Source organism: Haemorhous mexicanus, chromosome 21, assembly GCF_027477595.1.
Source record: "Haemorhous mexicanus isolate bHaeMex1 chromosome 21, bHaeMex1.pri, whole genome shotgun sequence".
Taxonomy (NCBI): domain Eukaryota; kingdom Metazoa; phylum Chordata; class Aves; order Passeriformes; family Fringillidae; genus Haemorhous; species Haemorhous mexicanus.
Genome location: NC_082361.1, coordinates 2,060,479 through 2,085,118, shown reverse-complemented (window position 1 = coordinate 2,085,118; position 24,640 = coordinate 2,060,479). Strand labels below are relative to the sequence as shown.

The window sequence follows — 24,640 nt, the reverse complement described above, 5'->3', positions numbered from 1 at the left end:
ATGGACTGGAAGGAAACACAGCATTTCCTAAATCTGGTTCTCTAAAGTCACATCCAACAGTTTTTCTTATCATGAATGTCTTGTTTCAAAGCCCTGGGAAGTGTTTCTGGGCTGGGACTAATCCCAGTTCAGCCCTGGGCACAGGGCAGGAGCTCATGTGGGTTTAGGTACACCCCCTCAGCTGCTGGTATAAATCCATGGAATCCTGCTCAATTATGTCAAGGATTAAGTTGATCCCTCATGGTTCCATAGGAAGCTTTTGATCCTACCTTGTTTTTGAGATTCCTGACCAAAACAGAAGCTTAGAAAAAAGCCCACCCTTTAATATTACATAGATTTGTGACTTCAAACTGTTGGAATTCACTGCTGCTGGAAATGAACACCCATTCCTGCCTCCCTGTCAGAGCCTGGGGATGAATATCCTCTAGGACCTTATGGCAGAAGGTTTTAATGGAAAATTTTATGATTTAAGCAGTGAAAATGACATTTTTATGGCATATTGCTTTTTCTAAGTAATGAAGGAAACCTGGCTAATCAGAGCCTGGCAGGGCCAGACTGAGCCATGCAAAGGAATGATTTCAGTCTCAGCTGCCACTTAGGGCCAGCCTGTCACCAACACCTCAGCTGATGTCTGTATTTTGCAATTCACCTTTCAGCAGGTACAAACTGGCACAGTGCATCTCCTTCAGTGGGGATGGGTGAGGTGTTCCTGACATATTTCCTCTTTGGAAAGCAATTTTCCCACTGGTTTTTTGTGCTGCAATTGAAGAAATCCCCTATCTGCAGATGTAGATATCAAGTGTGGCTCCTCCAAAATAATTTCAATGCCACTGATTTGTTCTAGCTGAGGATGTGCTCCTCATGGTACAAACTGCAGGGAACTGCCAGAGGTAACAATGTGCTGCTGGGGCTCCTCCTGTAAAGCCAAATTAGACAATTCAAGGCCATATCAGGGCTCCCTGGAACCAGCCTCAGAGCACTAAACCCAGCTCTGAACCTCTGTGTGCTCTGGAGTCCTTTAAACTGGCACCAGTGGGGCTGCTGCCCTTAAGAGAAAATAGATTTTCCACTGTAAATCCCAATTTTGGGGGTTTAATATCTCAGCCGATTTAAAGTGTGTCTAATATAACTTTTTGTTTACTTTGTCTGCAAAAGAAATTGCCCCTTTTAGCTGTCAAGTAGCAAATAAACAAAGGAATTATGGTCTGAGCCACAGCACCTTAGGAATAATCTGCATTTCGTGACTTCTAACTCTGAATGTGGGTAAATATAACCATTTTATAAATAACCCCCTGTGAGTAACAAATATTTCCTGGGATAGAAAAGAAAGGGTTGAATAGAGCAAGTTTTACAGGATCTCTCTGCTATTGTTTTCTACCCTTGAATGTTCTTTTTATGAGAGTTGTGGTGTTTAATCCAGTTTAGTATTTTCCAGGAAATCGGCTGCTGCTTAAACATGTATCCAAATTCCAAGTTCATTCAGAACTTGAAAAGCAAAATTTAACACAAGGACTGGAATTCTGTAATGATCCAGGAATTGGCAAAAGCAAACTCTTGGTTCCCAGGAGAATGAAAGAGCCAAGCCCAGATATTTCTCCTAATTAGAGATGAAAACATTATTAAATATCCTAAAAATTGAAAGCATATGTAACTGCTAAAAGGTGGGTGTTTCACTGGAAAATAACTGACAGCCATGCTAAATTTCTGTGTGTTCTGATGTAAGAATTCAGCAGGAGATTAAGAACACATTTTGCTGGGAGACATGTCTAAACATTGCCATTTACACAGGCTGAAAATAGGCCTCTGTAGGCAGGGTCAAGTGAGAACCCACCATGGATGGACACCAAATTGGCAGCTCCCAGACAGTGATTTTTTTAAATTACAAAATAATCTCCACTCAAAAGAAAAGATGGATTTCCTTACCCTGTGTTCCCTCATCTCCTGACACCCCTTCTGTACCTGCACCTGCAGACCCCTGCCAGCTGATTGCACAGCTCCTCCTTTGTTTATTAAAAGAGTTGTGAACTGGAAAGGAATCTTACCAAGGATTTTATTCAAGGATTTTGTATTTCTCCACCTGTTTACTGAGAAGAGGGACTGTCCTTACACTGAACATCCACACTGCTGTGCAAATACAGAAAAGAACTTGGGTGTGATATTCTGGCTTTGCATTGCCCAGATGCACTGAGCAAACTCTCTGTGATGAAGTGAACATTTCCCCCATTCCAAATCATTTCAGATGAGAGTGGAGCATCATAACAAAATAAAAATTATGTGCTAACCTAATGTACACTCTCCTAGCTCATGGGAGCATTCTTCTCTTCCCCCTAGTATTTAATAAATGTGTTGGGGTCAGCCAGGAGAGAATTATGGCAGTCACTATGGAGGTATTCAGAAGTAATAATAATATTAGTAATAATATTAGTAATTCTAGTAATAACAGTGACCTGCAATAGGGATTTACCATTTTTCTTCTAAAATTGTCAGGTATTCCTAATTCCACACCATTTTTGGCAGAGCACGTGGCTGAGTAGGACTACCTAGGGCTTGTGGCATGTCCTGGAGGATTCTGCACACAAAATCACTTCTTCCCTGCTTGGGGAACAATGGCCAGAGAAAGGCACCCTCTGGCTCTCTCCCTAAATTAGTCACAGCTCTTTGGCACAGCCCAGCAGCTTTCAGCCCAGAGCAGAGTGTGAGTTTCACATGTCACTGTGCATAACAGGCTGGAATTTGGGCTATTCAAGTCACTCACCAGCTTGGGTCATTGAGATTAATTTCTGGTTGCAATGAAAAGAGAAATGAGTTCATTTTGTGATGCTTAGCTGTCTAAAAAAACCCAATAAAATACAAAGGAAATGTACAGAAATAGGTAACACAGTATTAACCCTTCGATTTGTTATAATTCTGGAATTCAACCAACTCAGGCCTGCCAAGAGTAGCCAGGGAGAATCATTTGAATGGCACCTGCTGAGTTTCCTTATTCAAAGGGAAATACATGAAAAAGGAATAAAAGTACAATGCCCAAACTTATTTAATTGCCCTTAGAGAGTCCTGCTTTCAGAGATGATCTGTGCAGGCGAGGGCAGCCATCCTTTTTTTGTGGAGAAGTGGGGATAAACGTGGGCAGGAGCACTCAGCTCTGAGTGCCTCAGCAGCAGGGAGGCAGAGCAGTCACCTGGCACTGCCTGGCCTCTGGGAGCACTGCAGCAGTGGGGCAGGGAAATTCGAGCTTCTCTGGAAGCACTACAGCTCTTGGCTGGGGATTCAAAGGCTGGAACGTTTGGAGACTTGCACATCACAGACATAAACAAGCAAGGAACAGAAAAACACTGTGTACAATTCAGAGAGAAAAGCTCTGGTGTCCAGAATCCACAGCGAGCTTGGAAGGACAGAATGTGCTTTGAAATAATTTCCATTTCATAATACAGATGAGTCACCTAAGCAGTGATTATTCCAAGAATTTCCATGTTTGCTGGGATTAATCCTGGGGGCCTCAGAACTCTCTGACCATGAGGCACCAAGGTTGGCACTGAGCTCTAAAATCACTCCCATGTCACTTCCATCTCCTCCTGTCCTGCAGAAATCTGCCAACATCCTTTGCATGTGGAAGCAGATGGAGACACAGATATACCTCTCTCCCACGTGGTTTTGCTGTGAAAGTCAAGCCATGCCACGTGGGGAAGGTAAATCTTCCTGACACTGGGATCTGTGCACACCTCCATCCCACACAGGGCTGATTACCTGTACAAAGTTAAACACATGCATTTGAAGTATATTACTGATCTCAGTGATATACTGGAGAGTTAATTCTGAAGAGAAACAGAGATAACAAATAAGATTAAAGATTTTTTTGAAACTAGTGACTGCAATTTGATATTTAATCGTGTTATTTTTAAATAACTGGTCTTCAGGAGCCATTTTTGCAGTCTGGCATACTAAAAATCAATAGAATTTAAATGTCACAAGTCACCTGTGAAAACAAGACATGCTCCTGTCATTTAAAGAGAAAATTAGGTCTCACCCAGCCACCAGTTCAGAAGCAGAAATGTTTACAGGTGGCCTGTCTAGACAGTCCCACTGAGCATTTCCATGTACTGCTCCCTGCAGTTTGAATTTATATCCAGTTATTACTGGACACAGTGTGAGCTTCTTCTGCTTCTTAGAAAGTTTGGAGGATAAAAAAAAGTCAAATACTCACAGAGCCAAAATTAAAAATTGCATCATCTCTGAATATCTTCTTTCCACATCTTAAATGTCCTGGATTGAGATATTCCTAAGAGAGAGGGAAAACAGTAATTTTAAAGTTCTTGGACGTGCTGCTTTTGGGCAACTCCTCAATACAAATAAAAAAGTGTGCAACTGTACTTTGTATCAAATTCTCTTCTCAGTTTTACTGGGAACCAAGGTGATTTGTGCCAGGAGCTGTGAGCAGGAAAATTGGCCTTTCATCTGCCACTTTCCTGGAGGCAAGGCAAGATTTTTAACTGTCAAATTCACTCATCAAATGCAAAGTAACATTTGTTTTAATCCACCTAGGTTACAGGAGATGTTGATTCAGATGACTGTTTCTTAAAACACAGATAATAAAGGCACACATATATTTGAAGCATTTTGTATTTTTTTTTTCTTTTTTTAAACAAGAAAGCAGAGCATAAACCCAGCATCAGTTACTGTCAGGAATGGAAATGCAGGAATTCAAAAAAAGAGTACAAAAGGAAAAGCTAAGGAATGAAGTTTCTTTCACAGAGAGCTTACAAAGTGGCTGCATATATTTCTGTTCTGATAAGATTTGGGTTTAGTGACAAGACAGTGCTTTTCATGTTTGTTTTTGCAGTCAATCCAACTCTTTTGACTTCAAATGTCTTTGCACCCTTCTGTGCTATTCTCTCATCCAAGCTTACAAATCATATTTGAACACTACTCTGCTGCAACAACATTGCTGTAAAATGCATGCCAAGATAATTTTTCATGATAACTATTAATGAGTGTTCAGTCAAAAAGAATTAATAAAGAGGTGAGGACTTTTTCTTCTTTTCAATGGGATTTGATCTGGATTTTTAATTTAAAAACTTGTCCCAGTGAATTAACAGCCACTGATGAGGAGATCTTCAGCAAAATCCTCCATTGTGTTCAGAAACTCCTGACAGGATGGACAGGCTGTATTTGAAGGCCACCACTCAATCCAAGTGCTGGAGTCCAAAGGGTACTGGAATCTAAGAAGGAAACACAAAATTATATTTGCTGCTGAGATTTGGGAAGGGAAATAAAGGAAACAGAAAAAACGTTACAATATGGAAGTGCTGGCTCTGTGTTCATAATCCTGCTTTCAGTGTGCACATCTGACAGCACATTGTGGGACTGCTGGTTGAATACTTTCAAAACTAAATCAACTCTGTCCCTCACAAGAATGATTACATACAAACACTTCAAGATTAAATCTTAGCACATCCTGGTGGTAAATGACTTACTTGAAACTGTAACCAATGCTTATCTTTAGAGCTTCTTTTCCCATGATCAAATACTGCTCTCCTGGGTTCAATTCAACTTCTGCACAAGACTTCTTTTTAACAAAGGTTATTTCATTATTTTTTTGAGCAAAAGCCTGCCCTGAAGTAAAAACAAAACAAAACATAATCAAGAACTGGAAAATTACACAGAAAGAATTTCCATTAATTCATATATTAGATGGAAAACACTAAAATGTTCTACAGTACTGCACAGCCAGGGGAATCTCTTTGCCACTGTTCTATGACAGGAAAATTTAATTATATAAAACATGTCTCTTGTAAAAGATTTTTCAATTAAATCTGAATGGTAAATAAGCCTTGTGCACATTAAATAATTTAATTTTATAGTAATGTTAAGGAAATATAGGATGCTTAAACTCAGAGGACAAAGGAGTGAACATCAGCTTCAGTTCCACAGGCCCAACAGGTAAGACAGTGAGTGCCCAAGAGCATTCCAACTCCTTTCTCCCAGGAGCAGAAACATGGAACTCACCCCTTTTATAGAGGTCCAGAAGATTTGCAGAATACTTCACAAAAAACCCCTCCTCACTGCGAGATAAAATGTTCACTTTATAAACTGCAGAAAGACACAAAGCAGAACCTGGTTACTCCTTGTTCCTGCCATGCATCCTGGATGTCTTAGAGAGGCTCAGAGGGAGAACTTTGTGTCCCTTTACAGCCCTGATTTCTGGGAATGCTCTGGGAAGTGCCACCCACGCCAGATCTGAGGGAAGCTGTGGGCAGAGCTCACCTTTCTCTGCATTACTCTGTGCCACTGGCAGCCACACTGAATTTCTAAGCACTACAGCTGTAATTTGAACAAGATGTTGTGCAGCAGCAGCAGGCAGAGCAAACAGCCACTGGAGAGCAGGGAAAGAGCAGTGGGAGCCCCCTTACCATAAGCAGTGTCCCCCTGGCAGGCAGCCTCTCTCCTGCTCTCAGCAGTCACCGACCCACCGAGTCTCTCCTGGACTTTACCACACTCAGCTATGAGGAGAGAGGGAAAGGCAGGGCTAAGAGAATGCCAGCACATGTCCCCAAAGAAAACATGCATTTCCATCACCCTGCATGGGAAAATGAACTGAGCAACACCTTAAGTATGGGATTGCATGCTGGAACAGTGAATATTGAAAATACACCTCGAACACCAGACTTAATCCAGTCAGACTTCCATGATCACACTGCACACAGCTTTAAATTCCTTTTTAATGTAAAATTTGGAGGGGAAGCAGCTGTGCTCTTATGAGGACTTTTTCCTTATGTTCAGTGTGGCTTTGCTCAAAGCACTACACTGTGCTTTGGGCAAAGCCACACTGAACATAAGGGAAGCCACCAAGTAAAATGAAAAAACATCTTTAAGTAAAGCTTACCTTCCATGCATTTGCATTCATCTCCTTCACACAATCTCACCAGTTTTTCATCTCCATAGGGGTTATAAAGTATGGTGCATCTTTTGTCTAGAAGATCCAGAAAGAAATAAAAAAAATACATGTAGAAAATCAAAGTCTAAGATGTCAACACTGAAACATGGCGAGGCAAAAGTCATCTGAGCTTCAAATAAAATGGAGTAAAAAATCTGTTAAAGCTGGGAAAATGTAATTCTTTGGGGGGAATACAGAGCTAAAAGGCAAACAAGGATGTGAAGAGCTGGAACACATACCTGGTGCATGATATTCATACACAGTGAAGGTGGCAGGGTTCAGCATTCCAACCCGGAAAAGCTCACTGATCCTGAAGCCAACACACAGGAACTTGTGAGCTGGCACCTGTTTGAGAGACACACAAATTAGGGAGCTCTAAAGGAGGCAGAATGATTCCAAAGAGTAAAAGCAGTGCTTACAGTCAGGGAAGGGGTAACATACAGAGTCTATCTGCAGGAGAACGTGCCCATCTTTTATCTCATAATCTGCTATCAGCTGATCGACTCCACTCGCAAGCTGCAGGGCACAGAGAAAGATGAAGAACAGTAAATATTACAGCTCTGTCATATAAAGCCAGTAAGGGAAAAACCATTCTTGAATACTTGCAGTAGATAAATCCTCTGGATTGGCTTCCACTCCACTGACCAGCCCTATGTCCATCACAGCATGGGCAGAGCCCGACCGGGGCTCCCTGGCACTGGGCCTGTACCTGGATTAGATGAGAGCCAGTATCAGTTAATTATGACTGAAATGAAACAGATCTATTTGAATGTGATCCCAGAAAAACCTGAGGGAAACTCTGTCAACATTTAGGCCCCAGTAAACTCGTAATGAAACAAAATGAATCCATTCAGATTTCTGCCAATACCATGCATGAAGAAGCTTTTAATGCTTATGTTCCAGGAGAGCCCAAATATAACCTGAACACTCCTTCCCACAGAGATCAGGATCTCTGGCTCTAATTCAGTTCACACACGTACATAACAGTGAGGAAACAGAAAGAAAAGGTTGGGAGAGCTGATGGAATTATCAATAAAAGCCCTCACTCACTTACTTTGCACAAGCCTCCAGGCGCCCCAGGGGTTCCCCCTCTCCTTTAATGCGACCTGTTCGTGGCAAGTGGAGCCAAAGAATTTCAGAACTCTCCAGAAGCTGCAGCCCAAAACTCTCACAAAGCCTTTTCACAGTTGGAAGGTAATTCTTTACATGGTTTTGGTGGCTGTTTTTATAGGAATTCATTATCTAGCCACAAACAAATGACATTTACCTCCTTGGTAATTCAGGTGAAATTACAGCTTTAAGGTTTAATGTAGTTTACTGTGTGTTTATATTGTTTAAACTCAGAATTTGGTTCTGTCCCCTGTTGTAATTGGACTAGAACTCTGAGTACTTTGTAGAACTCACTGCAACCTCTCCCACTCCCCATCCTATTTCTTTCTTCTCATTTCCCCACCTGTAAAAACTCTTCCATAAATGACTAAAAATGAACCTAACAGAAATAAAGTAAATATTAATTCTATTAACAAAAAGGCAGTAATTTCAAACAGGGCTAGAAAAGCTTTTAGCAATTTCTTTACCAGTTTTGTATTTAGAAAGTGGCAGAATTTATTTCTTTCTTAATAAAAAAACACTAATAAAAAACCCAGGATTTTTTCTTCTCCCTCCCTTGCACTGACCTGAGCAGACACATTTAAGATTATATTAACCCTTTACCATCATCTCTCTTGGGAACAATCTTCAGTTCAAAGTTACAGGACTCTTCAGAAGTACCCATGGTGTTATACACTGTCCTCACCTGCACACACACAAAAAAATCAGACAAAACAGAAGCAGCATTAAACAATCCTGAAAACTGGCATAAAACTGTAAAAATTCACACTGGGAATAACAGAAACAAGTCTGGTTTATTGGTAATATAAAAATACCAGCAAAGCAGAGCCAACAAATTATCAGCATAGAAAGAAATGGGGAGTTCTTGAGCAAAACCACAGCTTATTAAGAAAAGAGAAATTCCATCTAAAAAACCTGGTTGCATACTTACATTTACTGTAGCTATGCCAGTGCTGCTGCCAGTGCTTACATACAGATCATCTTGCAGAGGTGCCTAAAGAATTGGTGAGGAACAAGAAGTTACACATTAATAAAAAGGATTAGCAACAATTAGCAATAATTCAGGTCAGCGGATCTGCTTGTCTTGCTTACATTTCAAATACATAACAGCTTCTGTAGAAATATTAAATTTAAATGAATTTTCAAATATATTAAATTTACCAAGATGCTAAGAATTCTGCTTTCCCTTTTTAAAGCAGTATTATTCACTCACTGTCATAGTTCTTCCCACGAAATTGTCTTCAGTCAGTTTAAATAAGTTTAGGGGTCCACCATTTTTGTAGGACACTTTAACATCCATGTCCAAATGCAGCCGTTTGACAAGGAGGGAATATTCAGTCAGGGCCTCAAGGGCATTAATAGTGTCCTGTCAGAAACCAATCATAAAGAATTAACTTCAGAGATTCTGTTTGTAACATTTCAGTTTATTTTAATGAAGAGAAGTCAGATTTCCCAGAGACCAAGAACATCATGGCAATGGAGCCACGTGATACTAATCCCATTCACAGGAGTCTGATGTTGGCAGTGTGGTTATTTAATTGAATTATCCTCTTCAAATGCTGCTATCATAGAATCATGGAAGGGTTTGGGTTGGAAGGGACCTTAAAGCCCCTCTCATTCCAGGGACACCTCCCACCAGACCAGGTTGCTCCAAGCACCATCCAACCTGGCCTGGAATGCCCAGGGATGGAAAAAAATGTTTCAGATTTTGGTACTTGAAGAATGAGGACAAAATATGTAAAAGCACACCTGAGTTGAATAAAATCCTCCCCCATATCTCTGTTCTTCAGAGAGCCATTTGACGATGGGCTTGGCATAGTCTCCATCCCCTCTTAGCAAAGCAGTGAGCAGGGCATAGGCTGTGGTTTCAACCATTTGTGCAGTGACAGAGCTGGGGGTTGCCTGCTCTTGTGCTTTGAAAGCATCTTTCCAAAACCTGTAGATGGGAGGGTCACCTGCAGGAGGACAAAGAGGGTTCAGGTGCAAGCCCAACAGCAGCTCTGCTACACCAGGTGAGGCACTGCCCACCCAGGGCCAGGAGATGGGCAGGAGCTCACTCTGCACTACCAGGGATGGAAACCCACCTCTCCTACACTGTAACCTGATGTTTGCCAAGGGCTGAGTACAGACGTGCTGCTGATGGGGACAGGGCTGGCCAGGAGCAGTGGGGATGGAGCAGTACCTGTGACAAAGGCCTCTCTGCAGGGCAGAATGAATGCAGTACCTGTGACAAAGGCCTCTCTCTTCAGGGCAGAGAAGGCCGCCCGAGCCGCGCTGTGGCTGGGGTCCAGCAGGGCCAGCGCGTAGGCGGTGATGGCCACTGTGAAGGGGCTCTGGGCCAGCTGCACGTTCTGCACCAAATAATCCCCTGCTCTGCTCCTGGCATCGTGGATTTTCTGAAAACATGGACAGCTTACAGCTCACAGCCATCACAATGACCCTAAAGAAACACAGCTTCTCTGTCAGGGCTGTACAGGTAGAGAATGTCTTCTACAACAGTTTATAATGAATCCAGAAGTTCCTTGTGGTTCTTTTGCTGGCTTTGAAAGACAAAGACTAACAGAGCAAATAAATCTGTGAAACTGAAAAAAACTCTTGATTTTTTTGAAACAAATGTTAAAGAAAAGGGAAGAAATTAGAAGCCCAGAGCACGCCCGCTGGCAGAAATAAAAATAATGTTTACCTGAGTAGGACATATTTTCATTGACTTGTCAATTCCAATAATAGAAAATGCTGTGAGATACAAAGATTTTTCTTTAGCTTCTCGAGGTAATGTACCCTACAAAAACCAAATAATAAAATTAATGAAATATAAATAAAAATTCATTTAAATAAATAGAACTTCTCAGTGTTAAGTTGCGGAAACAAACAGAAATTCCTGTAAAAACTATAGTTTAGTTAAACCTGAGAATACATTGACTCTTTGGAAGGTAATAGCTCATTTGTAAAAAAGAATCCAAAATATACTGTTATTCACAAGCCAGGACTATTAGATTATGAAATGAACCTAAACATTCCTTTTCTGAATATTAAGAAGTGGCAAGCAGCTACTTTTTGTGGGAAAACAGAAATTTCTGCAAGATTGTGCCGGGCTTTAAATGAATTTAGAATAAAGAGAAAAGTTGTCTTGAATGGGTGTTTTGATGAATTATAGCCTAAAATATAAAACACTTAATTTCCTGGTGCCTTCAGCTTTTACTGCCTAAGCACAGAAAAGGTTTGGGTTTCATACCTGCAGTTTCACTGGCTGGTAGTTTGAAAATTCATTGAATGACCCATCTGACATCTGACAGTTGTCAATCAGCCACAGAAGGGAATCACAAACAGCCATTTGATCAAGATTAATGTATTGATTCACTTGCCCAAGGATCCTTAAAGCAAAAGCTGTCAACCTGCCAAGGGAAGCAAAGAGATCCTGCTTGTTTAGACTGGCAGGTACTGCAGAGGGCACACACAAACTTACTCTGCTTAGGATTCTGTATCCTGCACACTCCCATGGTTCAAAGGGATAATGAAGGTTAATTTTAAAATTAACTTAACAAATGGGCAATAACTACAGAAATAAATTTAAACCAGGATCAATTCCCATGTTTCAGGGTAAGAACTCATTCCATCCCAAAGCTATCTTGGTTGTTGTGGTGTGAATTATGGACACAAAGAAAAGGTTTGGCAAGTGAAACCAAGGAATCAAAAGGTATTATTCAGAGTTGTAAGCACTGCTTAAATCTACCATCACACTCTTGTCTGGTGCTTACTGAAGATATGAAATTAGGCTTTTTCCAGCCCAAACCCCTTTCAGCTCACCATGTGCTAGCTTGCCCATTCTTCCACATGCTGTAGGAGCTGTCAGCATTCCTGAAGGACGAGATGCTCACAATTCCTGAGGGATACATCAGGCACAAGGAAAGTTATGAGAATCATATTTACTCCCTCAGATGTATCACCCTTCTCACTCTACAACCCTGAAGCAAGAGAAGCAGCAGATTTTTCTACCTTCTTTCATCTTCCTCCTCATCTGGGTCCTGGAGCTCAGGGTCTCAGGGCCCAGCAGATGCCAATTGTCCGACTCCTCCAGGTAGCGGAACACGTAGAACACTGGGGCAATGCTCATCAGCTCTGCCTCTGCACTGCCCCTGGGCAGGCTGCTCAGCATCTGCAGGCCCCTGGGGCTCAGCACTGTGCCAATCACTTCACCCAGAAGATGTCCTGTGCAAGGAAAAGCCCCCAAACTGACTGAAACATCAGGTGGTGAAAGCGAATCCAAGGGCAGAATCTGTGAGCAACCATTCTTTGGGAAGTGTTTGAATTTCTACACAAAAGAGGACTTGCAAGGCCTTCTCTCCAAAGAAAAAGAATAAATCAGATGAATTTAGAACAAAATAGGAGGAAAGGTACATATGCAGGGCATGAAAATTTTCTATTTACCTTTTACACTGACACTTCTGTCAATTTGTGTTTTAGGGACCAGATTTAGTGGGACTTTATATCGAAATTCTTGTCGTCTCTTGATTGAACCTGAAATTGAAGATATATATATATATATAAAATACTGCACAATCTAAATCAACAGATGATTCAGCTGTAATTGACAGATTGCAGGTTACAACTGAGAATTCAGCGACCAAAACTTGAAAACCAGAAATATTCCCAAATGCACAGGCAAACAACATCAAGCTTTGAAAAGGAACAGGTGAAAACTCTTTCTGTTTCTTTTGTTAACAAAAAAAAATCTGGTCTGGACCTAAACTTTGTGGTTTCTTTGGTTAAATGAGAACATATTCTATTCCCATTAATAAAGCTGAGGAAAGCTTACAACCAAACAAAACTAAAAGATACATCTGAAGATTCCTTTAAGAAATTAATCCAACTTCTCTTAAGCCAAGGCAGGAAATCCTTGGGAAAGGACATATTTACAATATCTCAGGAAGGAGAAACTCCAAGTTTTTCACATTATAAAAAAGGTGATTATCAAGAATCAAGACCAGGAAAAAATACACCAAAGACACATCATCAATTTTCTTACCATAAACACCCTGTGGATCCAATGTGAATCCTGCATGGAGTTCTTTCTTAATGCCTTCTGGCTGGGATCGTTATGAATAAAGAGGTAGAAAATGGAAACATTTTTGTTTAATCAAATATATCAGCTGAAACAATAGATTAAACCCACAGTATTTTTGCCTTCTTTTTCTGTAGTTTGACCTAACTGTTGTACAGCTGTTCCACATGAATTTTAGTGTTCTAGCTCACACAATTCTTGATTTAAAAGATTAAAGTTAAAGCTTAGGAAAGGAAAAGATCGTGTTTCAGTGAAAATCCAAACCAAACAACTTAGAATCAAGTATTCTCCTTTGCTTACAAAGTTCTAATCTATTTTTTTAATACATGTAATCTTTCAGTTCTTATAATCAAGGTTTAAAAATGAGCGTGCTCAAATATTCAGCCATTCCTTTTTCCACTGCACACACCTCAGTGAATTCAAGAACACTGTGTGATATTAAAATAAAGCAAAATTTCTATATTGACTCAACTGAACCCAATTTGAAATTCAAAAATGCTAAAAAAAAAATTGAGATTTTTTTCCTTACCACGACACGTAAAGTTTTGACTACAATTTCACTGTTCCTGGGGGTCAGCAGTGTGAAGTTGACAGTGTGAAGACCCAATTCCAGGGGGAGGATCCGGAATGTGACTGCTGAGGAAGAGCCAGCATCCAAATTCTTCAATTTACAGCTCCTCATCCTCGACCCAGCACTTGCAGAATCTCCAAAGGTACAGACTCCATTTCCAGCTGCTATTTTAACACAGAACTGAAAGGTGGAGAGATTTTAATGTTTCATTTCAATGGCAGGTACGGCACCAGAGAAATATCAAATCCTGTACTGAGCATTCTGTTACTGTAATGCCACTTCTCTGTTTCTGCCTCAAGGACTGAAGAAATCCCATCCAAGGATCTGTTTATCCTGGATACTCCCAGGAAAAATGCTTTTTTAGTTTATTATGTCAACCCTTCCACAGGACTCATTAACACAAATTACCTTAATTGCAGAGGCTTTATGGTTATAAACGGATCCTTTTAACTCGATTTGCTCCCCTCGTACCACGGAATAAGGAACATAAATGCTCAGGAAAATGTCCTTCACAACTTGGATTTCCAAAGGTGCAGCAACACAAATACCTGAGAGAATTAAAAACATGAAAGCAGAGTGTCTCATCCACCCTTCTGATAAACAAGTTTGAAAAGATCATGACACACTTTAGTGATGGTTTCTGCTTTTCCAGTGTGTACTTTGAACAGTCCAAACTTAAATGTTCCCAGGTTTTTGCTTCCTGATCCAAGGTGTTCTCACCACTCCTCACACCCCAGCTGACCTGAACCTCATCCAGGTTCTTCGGGTTTCTTCTTCCCAAAGAAATTCTCTGCTTGGATTACCAAATCTCTTGGAAAATCTCAAGTCCCTGAGCTCCAGGAGGCAGGACAATGTAAAGTTTTCCAGGGAAGAGTTACTCAATACTTTTTCTTCTTCTTACTCTCTATGAGCCACTGTCACACACAAGACAGGCTCTGTTTTCCCAGCCCCTGACCTGACATGACATGAAGTGATTTACTTTCCCTAAAATACATATTTTTGTTTTCTTTGTCTATCAACCAGAAAATGAACATTTTAGAACATGAGTGTCAAAATCATTGAGAGGCTCTACAAAGCTTCCTGATTCTTCAGCTTCAAGCTAGCTGGGTTGCAGGACCTACCTTTATTTGAAATGCCAACACCTTGTACTTCCCAGGTGGTCAGTGAATCAGGCAAGGTGACAGACAGAGTCTTGGACCTGTGTTAAAAATGTTTTTACATTTATCCATCACCAATCACCATCTGTTAACAGCACAGCTCATCACCACCAATACTCTAAGAGAGAAGTTCTGAGCCAGAACACAGCAATTCTGGATTTTCTTTTGAATAAACTTGGTTTAACTGATTTCACAGAGGCTGGTACTTAGCAAAGGTCCAAAGTGAAAGGGAAAATGGCTCAACAATCTGGGCAGCACACAGCACACAGAGAGGAGCATGGCAGGAATAGTTTGTTTGGATAAGACTCCATTTCAGCACACATCTCAGGTACAACTAAGTTACCCAGTTTACCTCAGTTTCACCACTTCCTTTCTATAAAGTTTCTTTGAGAAAAGCAGTACCTTGAAGAAACTTGGTGAACTTCCCATAACCAGCTTTCAGGGAAGTAGCTACGAACTTGTGCCTCATCCAGTTCCAAGAGAGCCTCAAAATCTGAAGAACATAAATAAATTAAGTAAAAAAACCTTGATGCAAGAAAAAAGGTATCTAAATACCTTCAGTCAAAAATCTGTGTTCATCTCTCCTCATCCATTTACTCATGTGAATACCTGTCCAATACCCTGACAGATCACCTTGTTAACAAGCAATTATAGGGAGAGAATGGAATACAAGGAATTTAACCCACCCACAGATCTTTCCTGAGGTGTTACCCACTGGTTGTCTGGGGCCTGGGCAAAGGATTCAAATTTGGCACTCAAGTTTACTCTTAATAGTGTCTGATTGCTGTTCTGCTTGTTCTAAATGTGGGTGAACAGAACAGAGAGCTGAAGACAATAAAGAACTGCTCTCCTGCCCTCCTCAGGGATATTTAACCAAAGCTTTGGGAGACTGGTCAAATTCTGTCTGGACCAACCCTGGCAGGTACCAGGGAGGGGTTAATAGATTCCATCACCTCTCCATCTCCCTGCTCTGCTGGAGCAGGACACCCAGAGCTCTCATACTCACGCATTCTGGCCAATATCAGGAGCTTGTTTGGCTCTTCCAGCCGCAGCTTGTTGGCAAATTCACAGCAATCTGTGAATGCAGAAATGCACCTCTGGCTCCTCCGTGTGCTCTGAATTCTCTCCCTGCAGGTCATAGAGACTGGATAAGCTTTTACTCCAGCCATGCAGCACTGCCGGGCTTCTGGGTCTCGGTATTTGGCCACTGAAATAAAAATAAAACAATTTGCTTCCTTGAGATGAAGTTTTTATTTCCAAATGGATTTTTAAAAATAATGATGTACATAGAAATATTTGTAACACCTTGTCTGAGTATCTTTTCCCTGAAGTCAGACCGTTTGGTTCTTAACACTTCATTGCAAGGTTCACCTGTCCAGAAAAATAAAAAAGTACTCATAGCATGAACTTTTCTTGTAATAGCACTGTCCTCTTAAAAATAACTCCACAAGATCACATTCCAAATGCATGAAACTTTTTTATGTTTGCTGTTTTAACATAGAGGTATTTTAATTTTGATTACAGTAACTGTTCCACAAGATGTTTTCCCCCCCTCAAAAATCATCAGTACATGCATCCCCTTGAGTTCCAAGATAATAACAGAGAATGACAATGGAACATTTCAGAAAATGCACAGTTCCATGCCTGGACCACAGGGATGTACCTGCTTCCTCTGAGTCATCAGCATTTGCATTGGTGAGGAAGGTGAGCCCGGCCATCCTGAACACAGCAATGTTGTTCTGCCCTCCCCCAGCCCCACAGCCAAGGTCACTCTTCTCCAGCTGCAGCATCATCTGAGGAGAAACACACGTGCCATGCTACCAGAAGGTCTTCAGAACACAGCCAGGAAAGGCTCTTTGTGAAACAAAGGAGATCATACTCTCCGTGGCCCATTCAGCATGGAATTCTCCACTGCAACCTGGTTTTGGCCAGATCTGTGGAGTTCTGATGAGAGAGTTCAGATCTGCTTTTAAAACCACAATTTACATCTACTGGAATTCAAAAGATTGTAAACTAGTTCTTTTAATAATTTTGAACTGTAGATTTAAATAAACAACTTTCACTCAGCCTTGAACTGCTCTTCTGCCCATTTTCAGGCGGGCTGAGTGCACGACACACATCAGTTATTGAATGTAAAATGAAACAAAGAGCACCTGGATTTTCTTTTTGGGCTGCTACCTCACCTTTTCCATTGCCCTCTTCCTTCTTCCTGTGACTCCATATATTGCCTTGTCAATAGATGACAAAGCAACATAGGAATTGTGCTGGGTTTTCATGGTGAGTGATACAACCTCTGCTGGTTTCAGTGTCTCTTTGCTTGACTGCAGCTTAATCTATAAATTAAAAACAAAGATTGGTAATTTTGAAAGCACATTGTTCCGAAATCAATCCAGCTGATGGCAGACACTTACTACAATAATTTTAGTGTTAAAGAACTTGTCTACGTCCAAGATAAAATCTGACCATAAAACAAATGCACACCCACAAATTTCAGTGCCTATTTTGCTACTCACATCAAGGCTATTCCCACATTTCTGTTCCACATTCAGCCAAACTGAATCAGCCACTAGCTCTGCAGCTCCTTCTGCCATGACAATGTAGTAAACAATGAGACGTGCTGAAGGAACCATCTCTTGGGTTATCTGTAAAGTTAGATGGTCATATTCCAAATCCTTAATTCTCTCCTGAGTTCCAAAGCTCACTGTCTTCCCTTTTGATGTGATCTATAGTTTAAAAAAATGATGGAGAATAAAAAAGTCAAATTTTATATTCAGTCTATTTTTCACATGTAATAATTATTGGAGTTTATATCTTCCTCCAAAAAGAAGTGCTGTCTCTGCACTTCTTTTCCTTCATCTACATTCCACCTTCTGAAATAGCTCTTGAGACCAACACTACTTGTCCTCAATCCCAGTCAATGTCAGATAAGGATTTTTTTAAAAATAGACCATATAAATATAAAATTTTAGCATGAGACTTATGTTTTTCCTATAAAGCTGACAGATTGTATCTGAAAGGAAGCAGTTGCCTGAGCTGCACATATTCTATGCTGAAGATAGTTCTTGATTGCTGAGGTTTTTCATCCATGACCATCCATATTAAATTACAATTCAATATTTTATGCAGAAACATCTGTTACTCACCAAATAGCTGTAGTGATGTATTTTGTCAATGTAGTGACTTTGGGGATATACATTAATATTTATTACATCCCCCACTTCCACGGTTTTGTGGTTTGAAGCCCAGTCAATATAGAGATAACTCTGACTCGGGGATGAATAAGCTTTTGCTTCATAGCTTTTACTTGCTTGGTTTTCATCTGAAAGATGTGGATCTGCAGTTTCCACCTGGAAAGATAATGAAATGTCTGAATAGTCTGAGAACAGAATTATACCTAAGCAAACAAGCAATGACAATGCTAAAATCATGCTGCAATATGTTGTTCAGAGGGATTAATAAAAGAGAAGCCAGCTCAAGACCTTACCCTCAAAGAAATAATTGCACCCTTGAAGAAATAATTTAATGGAACAATTTAACTCACTTGAAACTCCAACATTTTGCTGTTTGGTGGGATATTAACAACAAACAAAGCAGTTCCATCACTGATGCTTGTTTTTCTTCTCCCAGATTCTGAACCCTCTGATATCAAGTGAGTCTCATCCATTTGCTCATTTAAGGATTTGGCAGTGACAGTTACAGGGATATTCCCAACAAAGTCATCCATGGTGTCTTTCACCTGCACCTGTTCACCAGGACAAAGAAATGGTGACATTTCTCAGGAAGAGTCTTCCAAGCTGCTCAGCTGCTTCTACAACAGGGAGTCAAAAAATGAAATGAAAGTGTGTTTATCAGCCATAGAGTGATAGAGATGGAAAATGACAAGGCTTGTGCATGATGGGGTTTAAATGTGCAACCCCCTGCTCCTGGGAACTGACCTTGATGAAGAAGGGAAGTCCAGGCTTCACAAAGAGAGGAGTGGCAATCAAACTCAGCTTGTAAGGAGAGACAGCAAACCTGACTCCAGTGAACTCCACCTCTTCACTGAGGCCACCTGACAAAACACAGCACCCGTGGAACAAATAGCCAAAACCAAGTTTAATCCCCAACCATTTCTACAGTGAGAATGGGCTGCTCTTCCTTACAAGTTTTTGGAAGAAGAACTGAGTATTAAAGAAACTCTGATATTATGAAAGTCAGCCTTACATTTTCTTTTCTAGCTCTGTTCACATTTGCAGAAGTGTTAAGAAAAATTTCAATTAAAGAGTGACTTACCCATAGACTCCAATACTGATGCCACAATATATAAATATGAGCCATCCAGTGCTTCCAGACTGTCAAAGCCTATAGAACTTGCTGCTCTCTTGCTGTTAAAATTGATCTTAGCAACTCCATTTTCAATCTGGAAACGAAATAGAAATTATCACTTTATAGTCAATAATTTAGAAATAATACAAAGACCACGTGTAGATTCAGTGTGTTTCTATTCATTGTCTATTTTCAGAGGAAATCAAAGGGTGGAGATATTTAAATATTTTTTATTCCCTAAAATTATTTTAAATTAATCAACCAATGGCACATATTGCAAAGTTTGTGTGCAGGCTCAGCAAGAGGTGGGGATAACACAGAGACATCTTCAATAAATGAGGGAAGGGGACAATTAGTGTAGAACAGACTCCCCAGAATAAATCAATATCATTTTGATCTGCTTGTCTCCATTTGATTTCAGTGATTCTGTAATAGATAGCATTGAAGTTATTTCATATCAATTTTAATCACACAGTTTGGCCCAGAGAGTAATTACAGCAGATTGAAATGCCATTGTCTCAGATGCTGCCCCTGAATTTCATTTCCAAGTGCATTTCTCTGCCCCTGATGACAACCTTACACAGGAAAAGTCCACACTGGGGAGCTGTGGACGCAAATTACAACTTGAGGCCCATTCTCACCAAATTTAATGGAAAAACTACAGTGGGATTGGATCAGTCCTGAGTTATGCATGTGAATTCTACACAAACTTGATTTGCTGCTCTTACCCTCGTTACTTGCATTGCCTGAGGCATCATTCTTTTCTCACTTTCTTCAATTATTCCAAAACGAAGAAAAACATCAGCACTGGGAAGCTTTTTGTTGGAAAAATAGCTGAGAATAAAACAATATAAATGCTTTTAAGATTACTTTAATGGCTGTAACAAAGCATTTGTTTTTGAAGAAGAGTAATTGCCTAGGCAAGAGATGGAAAACAAATGTCTGTATTTTAAACACTTCTGTTGAAATATAATCACTTTAAGAGAATTTTAAGAAGGTTCTCTTAGATTTCTTACACAGCAGAAATGATTTTGATGAAAGAGCTTCTTGAGGAAAGCAAAGAGGAAAAGTCTGGACTCAGGAGAATCATTCCTCAGGTAAAAGAAGGGGAGATAAAAAATATTCAGGATTCCAAGGCCAATTTCCTCACCTAGCTTTCACAACAATCCTGAAGTTCTCGAATTTATCAGAACTAATGAAGTTACTCTCTGGCTCGATGGTGATGGAAAAGCTTGGCATTGCTGCAAATTGAGTGGAAAAAAGGTCACTTGGGGGTGTTTTAGCCATGAAGGTGCTGAGCCACTGAAGAATCATGACCATTTCAAGGGGTTTGAGTTCCTGAAAACACTAAAAATGCAGGTTCACAGCATGGGCACACCTTACCATATTCCTTAACTTCAAATTTTGCCACAGCTGAGGTCGTAAAATCCTTCTTGTACTTGGCTTTAATCTTCCAAATTCCATACCTATGAAATATCAACAATCAAACGAGGTTTAAGATGAAAATTAATGATAATAATGGTAATAATTTCTAAGAGAGGAAAATCCTGCACCAGATTTTTGCAGGTGTTCAAGGCCTGCTTTGAGCAGATTCTCTTGGACACATCAGTAATTATTTGACATTTACTTTTAAGCACAGAAATCAGTTATAAACCAGATTCTCAAGCCCCTGCTACCATCCTTCTGCCATCTCAGCAATGCTTCAGCACCCTCTCAAGACTAAAAGGAGAACTGAAGAGATTTTTTTTTTTTTTTTTTAAATGCTGCTGTTTCTGGGAAAATGCTGGTGATTTGTGTGAAGCACATATGAAATATGAAATATGAATACCCCACGTCTTTGTCACTGTTTATATCTCTAGAGTAGAAAGCTTTAATTGTCATTAATGTTTTCTTTTAACTGAGCTTGAAAAACTTTATATCACGACTCCACCCTATGTGAAATGTTAGAAATCTCCAAGTTTCAAGTCATGCCCTCCATGCAAAACCACTCTATGACAGCCACTATAAAAATGTATTATAATGTTAATAATTCACCAAAAAACATTAAATGAATCTACTTAGGATTAGGAGGGATCTTGAAGTCAGGAAAAGAAACAATTCCAGTAAAATCTTTTTCTTCCAGAATATCCACTTCCACTCCTTCAGGATCCTTGAAACAAGAGGACAGAATGAGCAGTTACAGGTTGTTCTATTAAAAGGGGAATCTTCATCCTTCAGAGGGGATTTCAGAGGCAGCCTGGCCATAACATATTTTTCTTAAGAGCTTCAAAGCATAAAAACACAAATATTTATAGAAAAACTCGGACTGAAATTCTGATAAAATATTTTACTCTAGTTCCACCAAGTAAAAGCCATGCTTAAAAGAGCTAAAAAATTACTGTAATAACAAGCCAATCGTTAAAGGCTAAAAAATATGGTAGATACTGATTATTTTTATCTCTTAAATGAAACAAAGAGGATAAACCCCATACATTATTAAAGTTCCCTCAAAAATCCTTTGTCCAGATATTAAAGATAATTTTTTTTTCCATTCTGGAACAGCTTCAGATCTGGGACTTGAAAACCTCTATCCAACTCTGCAAAGCCAATTTTAAATCTTTGAAAAGATGTCTGGCTACCTGCAAAAACATCTAAGAGTTTTATGAAACATTGACTGCAATACTGATTTCCCATCTACCTACCTACCTTTATTTGTTTTTAGAGCTACAAAATATTAATATTTAATTCAATGCAACTCACCACAAAAGTTAGCACAGTCTCTCTCCCAGCTGGCTGCAGTTCTTCATCCAGAGAGTAAACTCTGACTTTCACTGTAAGAAATACAGCAATAAATCTCAAAATCAAAGCAACCAAACAATTTACTGATATTTTTAACAAACTCCCAGGAACACCTTTCACTCTTTGTGCCACAAATTAGTAATTTAGGGTGAGGAGGGCAGGGAGAAGTGATTAACTTTTCCAGTATGATCAAATAATTCAAAGTATTGTTCTGCTGATAAAAAAATTAATTGCCATCAGCTAATGGCAATGCAACACAACCAAGAGCTTAAAGAACAATTAAATCCTAATTCCTTGGCAGAGTCAGCAGACTTTTAAAATTAAATACCAGCCAGGAGAAGTAAGCATTATTTACCTGACTGATCAGGAGTATAAATTGGTTTGTCTGTATGAATGAAAAGAAACCCATTCTCATAGGAAACAGGAATTTTTTTAAATCTTGTAAAATGTGGAGAAACAGCTTCCAAATATAAATACTTGTCTGAAGTATCTGTTCTTGGTAAATCTCCTGGTTGAACCTGGGGGAGATGAAATAAAGGTTTTTGAAGATTATTAAAATATTTTTCTGGCATTTTTTCCTACAGTATTTTTTGATGCAAAAAGTATCTGAAAAGCAATTACCACCCTGTGGTTGAGTATCATTAAATGAAAATACCAACACTCACACGGATTTATTCTTGCTTACATGGTAGAGGATGGTTTGGAGTATTAAGCAAAGGATATTCTGAAATTTTGCATTTTATTTATGCCCAGAACTAAACTAAAGCAAAGTTCAAAGCCCAGCAATGAGGTTACAACAGTAGAAATTATCAGATTTCCATTTATGCAGATGATGAATCCTGGCCATAACAAAGCTGCTGCTGTGGTTGGTATTTTGATTTGATTCTTTCTGTTTTTAAAGTTAGGCAATGTTTCTAAACAGTTTGATTCTGTGTTTAACCTCAGTGTTGTTACACTGATTTTATTCAGCATAATTCCAATTTCAGACCAAAAATCGGGGCATTAGCCTTCCCTCCCCAGTTTATACAACTGAAAACTTACTGAAACTTCATCTTTTTTTACGACTAAATGTGCTAATAAAAAGGGTGCAAGAAAGGTCTGAATTCCTTACTGTTAGAGTGACAGCAGCTTGGAATTTGTTGGCTGGGGTTAAGGAGATCTGAGCAGAGGAATACACAAGGAGCTTATCTGGGAAGCTTTTCAGGGCAACGATGACTGCAAATTCCTCCTGGTAACCAAAAGCTTGAACTACAATTTTCTCAGAGGCCCCAGCTCGGAAGATCTTTGGTGCTGTAAGGACATATCTGTACATGGAATATAAAACAAGAACAGATTTCTTTCTCATCTTTCAGATTTCTTACTTTCAGAATTCAGCGACATGCACAGCGTTAAAGCAAACAGGATAATCAGGTTATTGGAAGACAATAATTAAAATCCTGTTTGGATAGTGCCCTTTGTATGGGCTCTGGTCAAATTCTGGATTTATTTACCCAAAAGAGAGGACAGCAATCAAGTAGCATTTCCAGTAAATTTTATATTTGCTTTTACTTACGTTTTCTCTTGGCTAAAAGTCGTTCCAGAAAATAGTAAAACAATAAAAGATATTAAAATAGTCATTGTGTCTGGGACAAGAGCAAAGCATGGATGTTAATGAGGGTGGGTTAAACAGCCTCTGCTGTGGGTGAGCAGAAATGCCAGCACATTTCACTCACAGTTAATAATTAATGGCAGATCATTCTTTACTAAGAATTAGTAAAGAATTTTTACTAAATTTTACTAAACCATTATTGCCACTTCATGGGGAAGCCAGATCTGCTAAACTTAGTGATTTTGAAATTTAGGATTCCAGTTTTTAATATGTTCTCAGCAATCCTGTGTCAGTCCTCACTTTCCTTCTGACAACTGCATAATAAAATAATTTTCAGAGGTAGAAAAAACCCCAACAAACAAAAAGATAAGTTCAGTCTGTCCTTAGTAAATTTTTTTTTTAAATTAAAGTGAGTTTAAATTTGTGTCTGAAGCAAAAAAGCATTTGAATTATATCAAACCACGTGTGGATGTGTTTGGACCAGCATTATTTTTTGGTTTTTTTGAAATAACTTTTCCCTTCAAATTTCTTTCAGCCATTTGTATTCTAGATTATGCCAACTTTCTGACAATTCCATTACAAATAAAACCTGCAATATGGAAATATTTGGGCACAATATATCAACATGCACTATTTTAAACAGCATTTTGCAAAAAATAAATTGAAAAAAATTGCAAAAAAACTCCCCATAACCATTGAGGACAAAACCTTTGCAGGCCGGGTATCTGGGATAGCACCTCAACAAATGGGTTTATGTAAAGTTCAATAAAGTTGTGCAAGAATGCTGAAGTTTAAACAAATATCACAGTCAGCCTTTACGGGAAAAGCCTTTACAAAACTGTTTCTGATCAATATAAAGTGAAATTACAGTGAGGTCAGCTTCTCACCAAATGTACGGAACTAGAAGAGAAGCAATAATTGAATAAAAGCTTATAAAATGTAGGATGCTTAACGTTATTGAAATGAAGGGGCAATACATGTATTATTAAATAGCAATGGGGTGGAACGTAAATGAAAAGGCAAATAGTGAAGGACACTGGGAAATGCTTTAAAAGTAACCTGAAATAGTGTTTTTTAAATCTAATCATGCTCCTTTTCTACATTTTTCAGACACACAACCTACTGGTTTTTCAGCCCTGTA

The 24,640-nt window shown here is 39.4% G+C and overlaps 1 protein-coding gene across 2 annotated transcripts; it reads right to left on the bottom strand.

Annotated features, from left to right (window-relative positions):
• Positions 1 to 4,550: 4,550 nt before the first annotated feature.
• On the bottom strand, positions 4,551 to 23,575 carry C5 (complement C5). Of its 2 annotated transcripts, none has more exons than XM_059865244.1 (41): positions 23,464 to 23,575; positions 23,023 to 23,215; positions 22,267 to 22,429; positions 21,873 to 21,943; positions 21,191 to 21,282; positions 20,517 to 20,599; positions 20,284 to 20,374; positions 19,862 to 19,967; positions 19,101 to 19,227; positions 18,764 to 18,879; positions 18,370 to 18,570; positions 17,972 to 18,175; positions 17,342 to 17,551; positions 17,012 to 17,161; positions 16,492 to 16,621; positions 16,134 to 16,199; positions 15,835 to 16,035; positions 15,231 to 15,321; positions 14,793 to 14,869; positions 14,080 to 14,219; positions 13,630 to 13,851; positions 13,065 to 13,125; positions 12,467 to 12,556; positions 12,035 to 12,247; positions 11,846 to 11,921; positions 11,274 to 11,433; positions 10,725 to 10,820; positions 10,224 to 10,437; positions 9,791 to 9,996; positions 9,255 to 9,407; positions 8,973 to 9,035; positions 8,645 to 8,726; positions 7,986 to 8,037; positions 7,538 to 7,640; positions 7,373 to 7,447; positions 7,171 to 7,276; positions 6,881 to 6,967; positions 6,408 to 6,497; positions 6,004 to 6,087; positions 5,472 to 5,610; positions 4,551 to 5,216 (listed from the first exon to the last, which is right to left on the bottom strand). In XM_059865244.1, the coding sequence occupies exons 1-41, from the start codon at positions 23,526 to 23,528 to the stop codon at positions 5,087 to 5,089; spliced, it is 5,079 nt and encodes a 1,692-aa protein (XP_059721227.1). In that variant the 5' UTR covers positions 23,529 to 23,575; the 3' UTR covers positions 4,551 to 5,086. The 2 variants fall into 2 exon arrangements, with proteins under 2 accessions (XP_059721227.1, XP_059721229.1); XM_059865246.1 differs by having other exon boundaries at positions 4,555 to 5,216; positions 10,266 to 10,437.
• Between the last annotated feature and the right edge of the window lie 1,065 nt (positions 23,576 to 24,640).

What these genes read in the sequence shown, in the direction of transcription:
- C5 (XM_059865244.1), bottom strand. Translation starts at nt 23,528, where the DNA reads ATGACTATTTTAATATCTTTTATTGTTTTACTATTTTCTGGAACGACT. An exon ending in AAGATCCCTCCTAATCCTAA is followed by an intron (nt 20,600 to 21,190) that starts GTAGATTCATTT and finishes GATATTTCATAG; the next exon opens with GTATGGAATTTGGAAGATTA. An exon ending in GAGGAGGAAGATGAAAGAAG is followed by an intron (nt 11,922 to 12,034) that starts GTAGAAAAATCT and finishes TGTATCCCTCAG; the next exon opens with GAATTGTGAGCATCTCGTCC.